The following is a 16955-nucleotide window of genomic DNA, read 5'->3' as shown; positions in this document are numbered from 1 at the left end:
AATTATTAGGGGTTCAAGAGTCAAAACCATTTTACCTCAGCAAACCGTTTGATTACGGTAGAAGCTGAAGTTAGAGAAGCATTTTCTTTGGTTGAAATGCTAAAATTTGCTTTTAAGATTCATCCAAAATCAATACAAATGGCTGTGAACAGCGTATCAATAAAGCTTTTTTCAATTGTGAATGGCCAATCGTCATGACATTTTGTGTACAAGTAAATTCTGTACCTCTGAAATTCGGAAAGTATGAGAATTGACCATAATGGGTGCTATAATGTTTACACTTACAGTGGTGGCCAAAATTATTACAACACTATATTTTCACCAGCTAAAAACGTTTTAAGTCAGTTATTTCTATCTTTTGCTGTAGTGTGTCAGTAGGAAATATCAGTTTACACTTCCAAACATTCATTTTGCCATTAACTATAATAATCCAGGAAGATCTTTGTTTGCACAAGAAGTCTGACAACAACCAGTGCTCCACACAGAGGTCTGATCTCCTCATCATCCAGTCTGTCTGGATTGAATGACATGTAAACTAGACTAAATCCAGAAGAACTGTGGCAACATCTCCAAGATGCTTCGAGAAACCTACCTGCAAAGCTACAGTACTGTTAAAAGTTTTAGGCACTTGTGAAAAAATGCTGTAAAATGAGGATGCTGTCAAAAACAATGCCATACATAGATTTTTATTATCAATTAACTTCTATTAACTAAATTAAATCAACATTTGATGTGACAATCTTTTGCGTTTAAAGCAGCTTTAGCCCTAGGTGTGCATGCGCATAGTTTTTCAGGTAGCTTTGCTGGTAGGTTTCTTGAAGCATTTGTCTCAGTTTGTTCTGTTTCTTCATGTTATTCCAGACAGACTGGATGATGATGAGATCAGATCTCTGTGTGGAGCACTGGCTGTTGTCAGACTCCTTGTGCAAATAAAAATCTCACTGGATTATTACAATTGATGGCAAAATTAATGTTTGGAAATGTAAACTGATATTTCCTACTGACACAAAAGACTAATTTAAAACCATTTTTAGCTGGTGAAAATACTAGTGTTCTAATAATTTTGGCCACCACTGTATCTCTCAGGAACTATATGGTATAATTTCTAAATTATGGCATTTTAATCATTGAGTTGATTTTCATTCTCTCTTGTTTTTTTCTATTAAAAGCTTTTTGGAACTTGTCATTTAGATAATTTGTCCAAATTTCATTAAACTTTCTGTGTATCTTGAGACACTCTAAACAAAAGTTATAAATAGTCTGTATTTTGAAGTGCCACATTAAAGAGTTCAAAAAATGAAAATTCATTATTTACTCATTAATTACTCACCCTCATGTCGTTCCAACCCTGTAAGACCTAAACTTTTTACAGGACCAATCATTTTTAAATTTTGCATTCTGATTCTTCACACCCCCAAAATTGCTAATTTGCTATTTTGTGTTGTGCTTTATTTGGTAAGTAGCCTTTTAATTATCATGATAATGTATAGTCAGCTGGTCCTTATCACAAAATACACCCTTTTGGGTTTTTCTGCTTTGAATGTAATGTCCTGATCACTGGCTGACATTACATTATAATTTACTTACAGACTTTCATCTCCAATTAATACAATTAATAATTACAATTAATAGTTACAGTGAGTGTGCTGAAATGAGCTACATACAGTTGAAGTCAGAAGTTTACATACACTTTGTAGAATCTTCAAAATGTTGATTATTTTACCAAAATAAAAGGATTCATACAAAATGCATTTTATTTTTATTTAGTACTGACCTGAATAAGATATTTCACATAAAAGATATTTGCATATAGTCCACAAGAGAAAATAATAGCTGAATTTATAAAAATGACCCTGTTCAGAAGTTTACATACACTTAATTCTTAATACTGTGTTGTTACCTGAATGATCCCCAGCTGTTTTCTTTTTTTTTTTTTTTTTAGTAATAGTTGTTAATGAGTCCCTTGTTTGTCCTAAACAGTTAAACTGCCCACTGTCCTTTGGTTTTTCACCATTTTTGTGTATTTGAACCCTTTCCAACAATAACTGTATGATTTTGAAATCTATTTTTTCACACTGATGACAACTGAGGGAGTCATATGCCACTATTACAAGAGGTTCAAATACTCACTGATGCTTCAGAATGAAAAACAATGCATTAAGAGCCAGGGATGTAAAATTTTGAATGGAATGAGGATGTGTACATTTTTCTTATTTTACCTAAATATCATATTTTTTCATTTAGTACTGGCCTTCAGAAGCTACAGAAGCTACTTACATGTTCCCCAGAAGAAAAAATAAGTTACATTTACCCTGATCTTCAAATTCAAAAAGTTTTCACCCCCCAGCTCTCAATGCATAGTTTTTCCTTCTGAAGCATCAGTAACGTTCAAATACTCTGTAATAGTTCCATATGAGTCTCTCAGTTGTCCTCAGTGTGAAAAGATGGATCTCAAAAGCATACAGTCATTGCTGGAATGGGTTCAAGTACACAAAAATGCTAAAAAAACAAAGAATTTGTGGAACCTGAAGGACTTTTCTGAAGAACAGCGAGCAGTTTAACTATTCATGACAACCAATACACTCCTTAACAACTATCACTAAACAAAAAAAATTAAATTAAATAAAACAGCTGTGGATCATTTAGGTAACAACACAGTACTAAGAATCAAGTGTATGTAAACTTTTGAATGGGGTAAAAAGAAAAAAAAAACTTGCTATGCCAGAAGCTGTTATTGTGCTTATATCAAAATTCTTGAGTTTCATTGCACTTGATGTCTCAGATCTAGACTCATAACTTCTCTAGTAACTTTTTTAGAATATTACTCACAGAAAACATTATTTTTAGCTATCCACCTCAAAAATGAAAGCAGGCAAGTGCAGGTCTAAATCCTTCCCTGATGTGCTCTGATATTTATTGTGGTATAAACCTCAATCGTTTTTAAAGGCTTTATTGATTGATAATGTCTCTGTGATCTTTCCTCTCAGATTGTGGCTGCCATTATGGCTATCACAGGCATTGTGATGATGGCGTATGCTGATGGTTTCCATGGGGATTCCTTTATGGGTGTGGCCTTAGCAGTCGGCTCCGCCTCCACTTCTGCTCTCTACAAGGTGAGTGCAGCTGAAAATAACGATTCCCAGAAGATCCTTGATGACCATTAAGCCTCCTTTAGTATTGATATGCTTTTCCTGCAAAGCCTCTTTGTACCACTCAGGTGCTGTTTAAGATGTTCCTCGGCAGTGCCAATCTGGGCGAGGCCGCTCATTTCTTCTCCACGATGGGGTTTTTTAATCTCATCTTCATCTCCTGTGTTCCCCTCATCCTGTACTTCACCAGAGTGGAGCACTGGGGTTCCCTTTCCTCTTTGCCCTGGGGTTACCTCTGCGGGGTGGCCGGCCTTTGGCTAGGTAACGTGAAATTATGGAAACTGATTCTTCAGCTGTACTTCAAAAACATTTACTAACATATGATAGCCTCCATATTTAACATTTATAATAATCTACTGAAATATCTGTGTTTTTTATGTTTTAGACAATGGTCTTTAAGGCATTTAAGCATATATGAAAAAAATACATTATTTATCAAGCCTGTAACCACCTAAATCAATGACTTAAAAAGCATTTTTTAATTTTTTTTTTTTAATATTATGATTTTTAACGTTTATGACTGTTATAGCACCAGCTGTGGTCTGATCCCTGAAACTTTGCATGCTTGTTTAGAATCATGCAGTGCTCAGCAGGTTTTGTGAAGTTTTGAGTTTTCCTTTAGGCTTTATAGGATTTTGGGTAAATTTGGTCAGGCCCCTTTTTCTAAACAACGCCGTTATGGACTCCCAAAGGGTTAATTTCTATTTATTTTTTTGGGATAATTATTGGCCTAGGGAGTCCAGAGAACTGTACTGCAGTGTTTTTCCAGATTGAGAAAAAACTTACAGTAGGACTAGTTCGCAAAAGTAGGGTTTTTTACATTTTCTCAAGCATTTAACAGTTTGATTGACAGCAGAGGTCCTAGAGGCAAAGTTGTCCGGAATGAGGAGTTCTATTGTATGATCCAAATATTGCATGTATGTGCAAAAAAACATACAACATACAATCATTTGCACCCTTGAAAAATGCGATATTGCCCCCCAAGTGGACGATTTCTTTCAAATTTCTCTCAGACCTTTGGGGCCATGAGTCAAACAGGCCCACCGAGTTTCGTTCCGATCGGCCTCCACTAACCATGTCTAATAGGTGCTCAAACTTCATCGGCCAATGTTTTTTGAGATACGCAAATTTCTTTATAGACACTTGTGGCACTTTGGACCAAGACCGTGCACAGCAATTTTCATGTATATAGGACAAATGATCGCGTAGATATGGCCATATTTTTCCCCCTCTTATAGCAGCACCAAGTGACCAAGCTCCACGATTTTTGTCCCGCGAACTCAGACTCAGCTCTTACATAAGTGTTCTGAGTTTGGTGAAGATATCTCATTCCGTTAACAAGTTTTAGGCATTTTACTAAAAGTGGCCCTGCCTCTTTCAAACGCTTTGGCGAGTCAAATCTTTTTTTTTTATCATTATTAAAATTCGCTCTCCAGAGAATCGGCACTGGTTTGGTTCCAATCAGGCAAAAAACCTAGGACTAGTTTGCAAAAGTAGGTTTTGCAAAAAATCCAAAATACCTTAAAATTTCGCCAGGCTCATGATCGAATCCAAGGCATGCATTTTGTCCACTGTAAGCCAAGGATTCCAATGACACTTGAGCTTCCGACGGTTTAGGAGTTATGAGTGATTTCATACTTTTGATCGCTGTAGCGCCCCCGCCAGACCGATTGGGACAAGCCTTGGTGACATTGTTAACGGTGTGAGTACTACCATCCCTCCAAGTTTCAAGTCTCTACGATTTATGGTTTGGTCTGCATGATTAGTTTTACATGGAGATTGCTGATCTGTAACTATTCTAACAATTACAATAGGGTTTCAGCGCTACGCATTTGAACCCCTAATGAAATTAGCGATGTACACTACTGTTCAAAAGTTTGTGGTCAGTAAGATTTTTAATCTTAAGAATTTAATACATTTATTCAGTAAGGAAGGACGAGAGACTTATTTCAGAAACATCTAAAAAATATTTTTTAAGTAGTCTATGTTACTTGTTTAAAAAACAATAGAGAAAGATGCTTTTTGCACTGTAAAGTTGCACCACCTACAGTACTGAATCGCAAATGCTAACCAGCTGGGGGAAAATTAATAAATAAAACCTTAAGTTTGTAAACAAGTACTGCCATTAAATCCTGCTGACAGTTTACCACTTGATCACTGCTGGTTCAGATGCGAGTTAGTGTTGTAGTGAATCAAACACAAGCCTTAAGTACACTTCCAAGAGTGCTTTAAGTGCTTAGTAAGGGAGAGAAATCAGGTTAGAATCATCAGTTTACACCTCGAAGTAGCATTTCTTAGATATCCAATATGTGCTGCGTCAGTCTATGCAGAGCATAATAGTAACAGATCCACTTATATTTACTGTATATTTGAGCCGAAGTGGAGCTCAGTATCTCCAGGGAGTTTTAAGGACAATATGATATCCATTAACTTTTGTCACTCGTCCAAATCATGTGAAGTTCTCTGTGTATTTGGCCACTTAGAGAGGATTGAATGACAAAAGATGCTATATGGCCAAACCATAATATAAAGTTCCTGTTTTTGACTTTTCACCCTCCCTCTCTCTCTCTCTCTCTCTCTCATAGTATTTAACATCCTGGTCAATGTAGGAGTGGTACTCACATATCCTATTCTCATATCCATCGGGACGTTACTCAGTGTTCCAGGCAATGCAGGTATGTGAGTCCGTGCTGTATGCCATTAGGCATATACTAATACGTGATGATTTATTATTTTTGATTTTGAGGGTTGTTTTCTTTATGCAATATCAGTTTATCAATAATTTTACCAAAGATTTATGGGTCACATAATACCTTGAAATCTTTATGGCTTTGTGAGAATCCTAAAAGTACAACACAGCAAATCTCTCAGCCTCCCTGAAAACAACATCTAAGTGAGTTTCTTCACTCAAAGCAAAAAACTGCACCATGACAAAGGGGTGGTGAGGTTGCCAAGGTGACAGTAAATGCCTTAAGAGGGTGCTTGTCTTTAAAAACAACCTTTCAAGGTAAGTTTGTTCAATTATGTGTGGCTTTTCTTCAGAAAACCTCCTATGATTCACTTGCAACACACAGTATCATTTGTGATTTATACTACATTCCTTATGTTTGCCTGTGTTCTGCATTGTAAGTGTGTGAATGTAAATTTATAGTTATATTATGTTATTATCATAAATTAGTTATTTGTTATTACTATAAACCATTTTAAATTTTTATAGTCAATGATGAACCAAGGCTATTAAATTAAATTTTTGTCTTTATAAGCAACGCAGCTGACACGTTTAAGGTCCAGAAAGGTAGCAAGGACATTGTTAAAATAGGCCACGGGACATCAGTTTCTTACTAACCACGGTCAAAAAGCTCTCAGATTTCATCAAAAATAATTTAATTTGTGTTCAGAAGATGAACAAAGGTCTTACGGGTTTGGAACAAAGTGAGGGTGCGTAATTAATGACAGAATTTTCAATTTTTGGGTGAACAATCCCTTTAACACTAAAAAGTTCATATTTATTTTAAAGTCAACAAACAGCCACAGGATTGCAATTATTATTCATCTAAGGACTTCTCCCCCTCAAATATCTGTAACTTATGCTGAACATTTTCTTATTAATGAATTTTATTTGATTGGAGTTAATTGGTTGCATGGCAGAGAGGGCTTTGCCGGAGTCAGTAAGTCTCTCGCACTCTTGGAGATTTAGACAGTCTGGGCGCAAGGTCGCATTTAAATGGCAGAAACTCACTCTTGTGTATAGTTAAGTAATTAATAGGAGTTGCTAACAAAACACTGTACTGTCAAAAAAAGAAAACCTGCAACTGTTAATTACTTTAACTAATAAGTAAAACTATTGCACATGGTTTTCACCCTAATTAACTTTATAGTTTGCATTGACTTCTGTTACTTTTCAAAGCAATCAACCTGAAAGATGATGAAATGGGCATGAAAATACTGTCTCTAGGACACCCAGAACACCCTAGCAATCACATAACAACATATTAAAACCACTCAGAATACCTCAAAGGGGTAATGAACTGCCTATTTTATTTTGTACTGTTCTTTGAGGTCCTCTTGTAATGTTATCAAGATTTTAACATAAAAAAACATAATTGAGAAGTAATAGGGCATTTTCTGACCTGTTTTGACCCCCCTTATCAGAACACTGTTTGAATAGGTGTATTGATTGTAGACTCAGAAATAAACGCCCACAGCTATGATTGGCTAACAGTTGTGTGTTTTACAGTCTACATCCTTCACAGATGGATGCATAAATACTCAGTACATATCAAACCATTTGTAATAACAGACAAAGCAATAGTGACCATTTTATAAAAACAGTTACTCACACTTGTGTGGTGCAACATTACTGTTGGGTCAAATATAGTCGGCACAGCATCACCTTTTAGTTTCAGTCTTTTTGAAAATCCTGCGTCAGATTGTGCCTTGTTTGTAAATAAATCCATGGTAAATTAAGTAAACAAAGGACCAAGTTCTTACTGATGTACTCATTGTTTACATTACATGTGTGAATTGGTGGGCGGGGCTAAACAGACAGTGTTATAGAAGCAGGCCTTGACGGTGTTTAGGCATAATATTATGTCATAAAGTGGCACATTCCACAACATGTCATTTTGGCAGATTTACTTCAGTGTAAGCTTTTTTAAACTCACAAGAAAGTTTTGAGTTCTGAAACTTACAGGATGCCTGTATAGTACAATGACCTCTTATATGTCAAAATATCATAGGAATTTTGATTTCTCAGTTCATAAATCCTTTAATGTTTTAGACTACAGTGAAAACAAGTGTCATTGTCTAGGTTATTTTATTCAGTAATACACTCATGCACTACAACAGCATTTTAGTGCCATGTTAAAAAATATTAAAAAAAAATCTAAAATTATGAGATTAAAGTCATTAAAGCCAAGTAATATTTTGAGAATAGAGTCGAAATATTTTGAGAATAAAGTCAAAATTTTGTGCCACATAAAAAAAATCTAAATCAAAAATTCCACGATTAAAGTCGCAATATTTTTAGAATGAAGTCGAAAAAACTTAAGAATAAAGTCAAAATTATGAGAATAAAGTTAAAATATTTTGAGAATAAAGTCAACATTTTCGAGAATAAAGCCAAAATGTGTCGAGAATAAAGTTGAAATTTTGATAATAAAGTCGCGATGTTTCGGGAATAAAGCTGAAATTGCGAGAATAAAGTCAAAATATTTCGAAAATAAAGCCAACATTGCATGAATAAAGTAAACATTTTCAAGAATAAAGCCAAAATGTGTCAAGAATAAAGTCCAAATTTTGATAATAAAGTCGAAATGTTTGAAAATAAAGCCGAAATTTCGATAATAAAGTCGAAATGTTCGAGAATAAAGTCTAAATGTTTTGAGAATAAATCCGAAATTACGAGAATAGTCAAAATATTTTGAGAATAAAGTTGAAATGACAAGAATAAAGTAAACATTTTCAAGAATAAAGCCAAAATGTGTTGAGAATAAAGCCGAAATTTTGATAATAAAGTCGAAATGTTCGAGAATAAAGTCGCAATGTTATGAGAATAAAGCTGAAATTACGAGATTAAAGTCAAAATATTTTGAGAATAAAGTCGAAATAAGAATAAAGTAAACATTTTCAAGAATAAAGCCAAAATGTGTTGAGAATAAAGTCGAAATGTTCGAGAATAAAGTCGAAATTGTGTGAAATAAAGTCGAAATGTTTAGAGAATAAGCCAAAATTATGAAAATAAAGTCTAAATGTTTTGGGAATAAAGCCGAAATGACAAGAATAAATTAAACATTTTCAAGAATAAAGCCAAAATGTGTTGAGAATAAAGCAGAGATTTCGATAATATAGTCTAAATGTTAGGAGAATAAAGCCGAAATTACGAGATTAAAGTCAAAATATTTTGAGAATAAAGTCGAAATAACAAGAATAAAGTAAACATTTTCAAGAATAAAGCCAAAATGTGTTGAGAATAAAGCCGAAATTTCGATAATAAAGTCGAAATGTTCGAGAATAAAGTCGAAATTGTGTGAAATAAAGTCGAATTGTTTAGAGAATAAGCCAAAATTACGAAAATAAAGTCGAAATGTTTTGAGAATAAGCCAAAATTACGAAAATAAAGTCGAAATGTTTTGAGAATAAAGCCGAAATGACAAGAATAAATTAAACATTTTCAAGAATAAAGCCAAAATGTGTTGAGAATAAAGCAGAAATTTCGATAATAAAGTCAAAATATTTTGAGAATAAAGTCGAAATGACAAGAATAAAGTAAACATTTTCAAGAATAAAGCCAAAATGTGTTGATCATAAAGTAGAAATTTCGATAATAAAGTCAAAATATTTTGAGTACAAAGCTGAAATTGTTTGAATAAAGTCTAAATGTTTTGAGAATAAAGTTGAAATGTTTCTAGAATAAAATTGTAGAAATTAAAGTTATAATATTTGAGAGTCTAGCCTGCGCATGCAAATTGCCCGGATTGGGAGCACCAGGAGAAGTTGTCAGGCCACCGGAATTTATTTAAATATATGTGAGATTATTATCAGAAATCATACCATGTGTTATACTCGCAGGGACAGTATGCTTGGAAATAATATTTCAAGTCTTCGATTGTATTCATTAGGCCTATTTGTAGTGGGGGGATCTGTCATGCCACATTAAAGAGTGTGAAAAACACATTATTGTAATAGACACTTTGTTTTGAAAGCTGAGACTTTGGAATATCTCCCAGTGCTCCCAAACCGGGCCATTTGCATGCGCAAAAGGCTAGAATACTCTTAAAAAATTATAAATTTAATCTCGTAATTGCTACAAAGGAATTCTCATCATTTTCACGTTATTCTCAAAATATTTAAACTTTATTCTTAAAACATTTCGACTTTATTCTCGAAACACTTCGACTTTTTTGAAGTCAAAATTACGAGAATAAAGCCTAAATATTTCGAGAATAAAGTCGAAAAGTTTATTCTCGCAATTACCTACTAATTTAATGTGGCATTAAAATGCTGTCGTACATGCTGTTGTAATTTCTGGTTTATAATTATTTAGATTTTTAAAAAGTAATCCTGATATCACAAAGATAAAAAGCCTAATTAAATGTGTTAAATTCTTTAAATGGTGTTTTTTTATATTTCTTTCCTCAGCTATTGATGTGCTTAAGCATGAGGTGATCTTCAGTGTGGTGCGTCTGGCTGCCACCTGCATCATTTGCCTGGGCTTCCTGCTGCTGCTGCTCCCTGAGGAGTGGGATACGGTCACCCTGCGCTTCCTCACCACCCTGGCCGACAAGAAGACAGAGGAGCATGGAGAGGAACTCACAGAATCCAGCGTCCACACACGCAGCCGGAGTAGAGCCAACGGAGCCGTATCCATCCCCATGGCATGACCTTTGACCTGTGAATGAATAGCCAGCGATCAACAGTGATCCACCCTGTGGCAGCCTTTGTAAAAAAAAAAAAAAAAAAAAAAAACAAGAGCAGTTTGATTGTATTTGTATTATGGAAAGACAAAAGATAATAAGAAAAGTGAAGTAGAAGGATAGTATTTTCTTTAATGTTAATCATAACGTCAACCAATCAGAAAAGATGTCACAGAACATGCCGTCCTGCTCTTTAATAGAGGAGGCTTGAGCGTTCTGAGAAGAGCGTCCCATTAAAACAGGGATATGTACTGACTGTATTTTTTTATTTTAATGAAGGGATCTAGCATTCTCTTCCCTGGCATTTCTATGGGAAGATATGCATCCATTCCATAGAAATGGACTTTCAGACTTTTGTCTCCCGCTGCACGCCAACCCCGCATCCCTGAACCCCTCCGCTAGCCCCTTCCCATGGAATGTATTCTGTGAATATAGACTCTGTCAGGGCCAGTTTGGCTCACTGTACACATGAATGCATTCAGAGATCGGAAATATATGTATATGAAATATGAGGATTATTTGCATTGTACGTAGTAGTGTAATATATGTAGGATAAATATACTATGCTTTAATGAATAAGCCTTTCTTTTCTTTTTATAATAAAAGACAAAAATAAAGATTATGGTTTGAAAAGTGCTTGTTATTTAATTATTTCTGTGAGAAATAGTTTTTATTATTCAAGAGAGACCTAACATGAACTTTGAGATTCTTAAGTGAACATATATATTTCTGAAGAAGCCACAGGTGTTTAATAGTCAAATTCTTGGTGAAGAACCACAATGCCCATAATCCTGAAGATATCCTCTTTCAAACAGCATATATGTATATGTCTGATTATTTTACAGTGCATTATATCACTTAAAAGTAAAAAAAAAAAAAAACAGCAAAGATTGATTAAAAATTAGACTTTTATACTGTTACAAAAAATATTTATATTCATCAAAGAATCCTGGGTAATTACAGTTATTACAAAAAAATGATAGTTATTAAAAATGACATTAAAATTACATCAAAAAGTTTCCACAGATATTAAGAAGCAGAACTCTTTTCAACATTGATAATAAGAAATTAAAAATTAACATTAAAATGGTTTCAGAAACATCATGTGACACTAAAGACTGGAGTAATGATGCTAAAAATTCAGCTTTGCATCACAAGAATAAATACATTTTAAAATACATTAAGACAGAAAACTATGGAAATTCTTTCCGCCATTGAAAAAAAAAAGTTAAAAGTGCGACTTTCTGTCTCACAATTCTGACTTTAAATAAAAATATGAGTTGACAGTGATTTTATATCACACAGTTTTAGAGATTTAAGCAGATTTAAGCTCGCAATTCTGTTTTTCCTGAATTGTAAGAACTTATAAAGTTATAAAGGCCGATTCGGAAACAGACTATTTTCTTCCAATTGCTTGTTTATATCTCACAATTCTGACTTTATTTCTCAGAATTGCGTTTAAATCTCGCTGTTCTGACTTTATAACCAAAACGAGTTTATACTTGCAATCCTGAGAAAAGAAGTCAGTTCTGAGAAATAAAGTAAAAATTCTGTTTTTTTTTTCCTTGAATTGTAAGAATTTGCAATTGCGAGTTATAAGGCAGATTCTAAGAAAACAGACTATTTTCTTACAATTCCTTTATATTTTGCAATTCTGGCTTTATAACACACAATTGCGCAGCTTATACTTGCAATCCAAAGAAAATAAGTAAAAAAACAGCCTAGGTTGGTTGGCTGCTTTTAGCTGGTCAACCAGGCTGGTTTCAGCTGGCCATAGCTGGTCAGCAGGCTGGTTTTAGAGAGGTTTTGGCCAGGCTGGTCTTAGCTGGTCAGGCTGGGAGACCACCAGCTAAAACCAGCCTGACCAGGCTAGGAGACCAGCTACTTCCAGTTTAAACCAGCTAAGACTAGCCAATCAGCCTAGGCTGGTTTTAGCTGTCATTTTTCAACAGAGAAATAAAGTCAAAATTGAGAGATATAAACTCATAATTCTGTTTTGTTTATCCTCAAAATATTTTGACTTTATTCTTGTAATTTCGGGTTTATTCTCGAAACATTTCGACATTTTGTTGCGAGTTTATACTTGCAGTCCTGAGAAAAGATGTTAGTTTCTCAGAAATAGTCAATTTCAATTTTTTCCCCTTGAATTGCAAGAACTCTTAATTGCAACTTATAAAGGCCAATTCTGAGGAAAAAAGAGACTATTTCCTTACAATTGCTAGTTTATATCTCGCAATTCTGACTTTATAACATGCACTTGCAAGTTAATACCTGCAATCTTGAGCAAGAAGTCAGTTCTGAGAAATTCTGACCGTGAGATGTAAACTCTGAACAGTTACTTTGTTTTATATTTTATTAAATGGTGGACACAGGCTTCCATAGTATGGAAAACATTTTGAATCAAATAAATGCAACCTTGGTTCAGAACCGATCCTGAACTTTTAAAACAGTTGTATATTGTTTTTACACTTAAAACAATGACTATATGTAAGTAGTTTTAATTTATACCATAAGTGCTTTAAATTGATGCACCAGTTTAGCACTGTGGCTCTTAATTCTGGTCCTGGGGACCCCAGCTCTGCACATTTTGCACGTCTCCCTTATTTAACTGATTCAGATTAACAGCTTATTAGGAGGGACCTACATGAACTGAACTGTGTGTGTTAGATCATGATTAAATACAAAATATGCAGAGCAGGGGTCCCCAGGACAAAAATTAAGAAGCACTGATTTAGCATTTGAGTGGAATCAGCCATTTTTCTTTTTTTCTTTTTCACCTTTGCCTTCTATAATTCAAGGAAAGTGAAAAAGGCAGGAGATTAGAGAGGGAGTGTACCTGTAGAGACCTGCACCCTGTGAGCATAAATGCGCTATAGGTTTTGTAAGAATGTGCACTGCCCACTGTGCCACAGCTCTGACCATGATACACACCATAAAAATGAAACACAAACCCAGCATTCCCTCATTTCTCCCAGCAATAAACCACACTAGGACACCTTCACAGTCCTGTGACAGCTGCTCTGCGTGAATGCATACAACGACCTTGCTTTCTTGGAAGTGTAATGAGATATTAGCTGAGTGGACAGGCTGAACATCTTCAGACTGCTGGAGAAGCCCATTAAAGCAAATGAAGCATAGAAAGGAAGTGAGGGGTAACAGGAGGGGAGGTATAAAGAGCACAGAGGAAGTCTTTAAATCCACATTATGGGGTTCAGTTCGTTCACTCTGGGAGGTGGCGATAACATTCCATATGCTGACACAGTTCAACAGGAAGATTTACAGTATTTTTTTATGACCTGTACTGCCGTTCAAAAAGTTTGGGGTCAGTAAGATTTTTAATGTCTCTTGTGATACTATATGATTTTGAGATCCATCTTTTCACACTGAGGACAACTGAGGGAGTCATATTCCACTATTACAGAAGGTTCAAACGCAAACTGATGCTTCAGAAGGAAACACGGTGCATTAAGAGCCAGGGGTGTAAACTTCTGAACAGAATGTACATTTTCCTAAATATCATTTTTTTCATTTAGTACTGCCCTTTAGAAGCTACAGAAGATACTTACATTTCCCAGAAGACTAAGTAAAACTAAGTAAAATTTACTCTTCCTTAATGCATCATGTTTCCTTCTTAACCCTTTAAAGCCGCACGTATCATATTTGATACACGAGTTTCTAAGACATATATTGAATCAGTGAGAGCAATACTTTCTTTGAAAACCTGTTGTATCTATTTTGATACGTGTATTCTGCCGTCTTGTGGAATTTCACTGTACTGCAGGCAGTAGAGGGGTGATTTTTTAGCTTTTCAAAATGGCGGCTGCGATTGGATCAAGCCAGACGCTTTCGGCAGGAAAATAAAGGCTAATTTCAAGTTGTTAAGGTAAAAAATAATATTGGATTGCGCCTGATATAATTAATTGAACACTTTCTGAATTGAAATAATGCATAATTACTTAATAATTTAATCGTTAAATTACAAGTAAATTGTGTTGGAAATTGTGTATCAAATTTGATACTGCAGGTATTAATGGTGCTTTATGTCTAAACAGTAATGTCACATTGTAGTAATGTTATCTACTTTATGACTACCACAATGCAAACACACAATATTGGGATGATTCAATTAATGGCAATTAATGACTGAAATGCCATATTAAAATATATATTGTGTTAAAAATGCACATATTAAATTTGAAACTGCAGGTATAAGTTTCTTTATCCCTGAATAGTCCTGTCACATTTTTTTTTTATGTAATCTACAATATGCCTACCACAATGTCATCTTACAATACATTTAGGTTATTTTTACAGTAACAATTCCTCTAAAATTATAATCAATATGCTGGAATCATCAATTTTTTATGTGTATGTTTAGATAATAAAAAAAGCATCTTCAAAATGTAACTGACATAATAACGGATGGCAATTCAAGTGACCTAGAGCAGTCATTCCCAAAGGCGGGGTCCCGACCCACAAGTGGGTCGCGGGAAATATTGTATGGGTCGCCAAGTCCAACACTATTTTTCAATGCGCTATATACTCTTGATTAAAATTTATGTGTAGTTCACCTATTAGCCGCACGAGGGAGCTCGTTGTTTTCTTCTTCTGCTTTCTTTTTTTTGTTGTTGTTGTTCTTTAGCTGCGCTCTGCATCGCCTGTTTCATACTCCGTCTGCAGTGCGTATGCGTTGTGTATTTTTTTTCCGCACCCATGTTAACGGATTGGAGCGTTCACACTGCACGCGGTTGCTGTCCAGCAATTTGTCCCAGAAGCAGTGCGTTTGCAGCAGAGCAGCGATCATTTCGGCAGAGTCTATTTTTTGCTGTGCTGCAAGCGCTGCATGTGCTGAATTAAAGTGACAGCGCATTGTTCGCTGTAAAAATGAACATGGATTGACACGAAAATGTCCCATAAATGCATATAAATGAAGTCCACTTTTTCACAGTCAACACGTGGCTTTTTGGCTAGGTTTAAAATAAGGAAAAGTGCAGTTTTAAAGAAAAAGGCAACATAATACGTGCACTTGTCCAGGCAGAAAAGTTCTTTAAAGCATTGTTTTTAATAAAGATTTAATGCGAAAGAAAAGCATGAGAGCCGACTGTTTCTGTCTGTGGTAAGTTTTAATTAAAATATTTTTTTATAGCCCAATTTCAATTAGCTTGAGCAACTTAATATACAAATCTAGAAGTCAAGTGCATTGAATAATATGTTGTTTTTTATTGAGTTTAAACGTGAAAATGTCTGTTACTGTATTAGTGTACTGTGATAAAAGAGGATCACAATGCTGAAAAAGCACTTGTGGATTTGAAATCAAAATAACGGATAAATATTGTGTTTGTGGTAAACAGCATTTTCTGCAAATCTGCATTTTACTTAAATAAAAAAAAATGTGCTTTGTCAAATATCTGTATCTCTTTTAAATAGTTAAGTGGAAGCATGACCTTAAAAATGGTCACACATATTTTGTTAATGCATAAATTCTCTTTGTGATATATGAACTATATGGGCTTAATGTTTATTGGGTCACAAGGATTTATCGACTTTAAAATGTGGGTCCCCAGAAAAAAAGTTTGGGAAACACTGACCTAGAGCAATTAGAGGAAGAGGAGGAGGAGGAGGATGATGAGGAATGGATTCCTCAGGCCATGCATGATGATGGAAGTTCAGACAGCAGTGATGAGGAAGATTATCAAGTCGAAAGTGTAGTCCAGAGCAGCATAGAAGTTGAGTTAGTGCTGGAAAGGCTAAAAACGTTGGGCGACCACTATCCTGTCCAGAAGCAGCTCCATCAAGGGAATCCAGAAGGGATGCCATGGATCATTTTCCAACATGGGAAACCGGACAAAGATGCAAGCATTGCACCAGCAATCACTTCTCACATGTGTACTGTGAGAAGTGTAAGGTGCATCTTTGCCTGAACAAAGACACTGCTTTCGTGACTACCACAAAGTGAAATAAAAGGACTGGAAAAAGGATCTATATAAAAAAAAAAAAAAAAAATAGAAAGAAAAACTGCCTAAAATGTTCTATGTTTTCAAACTGTTAAAGGCATAATAGATTTTTTGTATCTAAAATCTACACTGTTGTAAGCAAAACGTTCCCAAAAAGCCTGATGTATCAAATGTGATACAAAAAATATATCATAAACAAAATGAGTTGGCAAAAAAAAAAATTTTTGATTTTGATTAAAGGCTTAATAAACATCTAATTTCCAAAAATATATAATTTTCTGCCATTTTTTTAATGTGTCAGGCTTTAAAGGGTTAAGCATCAGTAAGAGTTTGAACCTTCTGTAATAGAGTCCCTCAATTGTCAAAATTATACAGTCATTGTTGGAAAGGGTCAAATACACAAAAGGCTAAAATAAAAAAAGAATTTGTGGGATCTG

The 16955-nt window shown here is 34.8% G+C and overlaps 1 protein-coding gene across 2 annotated transcripts in view; it reads left to right on the top strand.

The window, feature by feature from the left end:
• slc35f4 (solute carrier family 35 member F4) overlaps positions 1–11164 on the top strand; it is a 38535-nt gene extending 27371 nt beyond the window's left edge. For both annotated transcript variants that reach the window (XM_073827162.1, XM_073827163.1), the window contains exons 4-7: positions 2988–3113; positions 3218–3410; positions 5735–5824; positions 10290–11164. In XM_073827162.1, coding sequence (XP_073683263.1) covers positions 2988–3113; positions 3218–3410; positions 5735–5824; positions 10290–10531 — 651 coding nt within the window. In that variant the 3' untranslated portion in view covers positions 10532–11164. The remainder of the gene's footprint in view (positions 1–2987; positions 3114–3217; positions 3411–5734; positions 5825–10289) is intronic.
• The last annotated feature ends 5791 nt before the right edge of the window (positions 11165–16955 follow it).

Source organism: Garra rufa, chromosome 21 (genome assembly GCF_049309525.1).
Source record: "Garra rufa chromosome 21, GarRuf1.0, whole genome shotgun sequence".
Classification (NCBI taxonomy): domain Eukaryota; kingdom Metazoa; phylum Chordata; class Actinopteri; order Cypriniformes; family Cyprinidae; genus Garra; species Garra rufa.
Note: the sequence above shows the minus strand (reverse complement) of the source record. Positions and strands in the feature narration are given on the sequence as shown.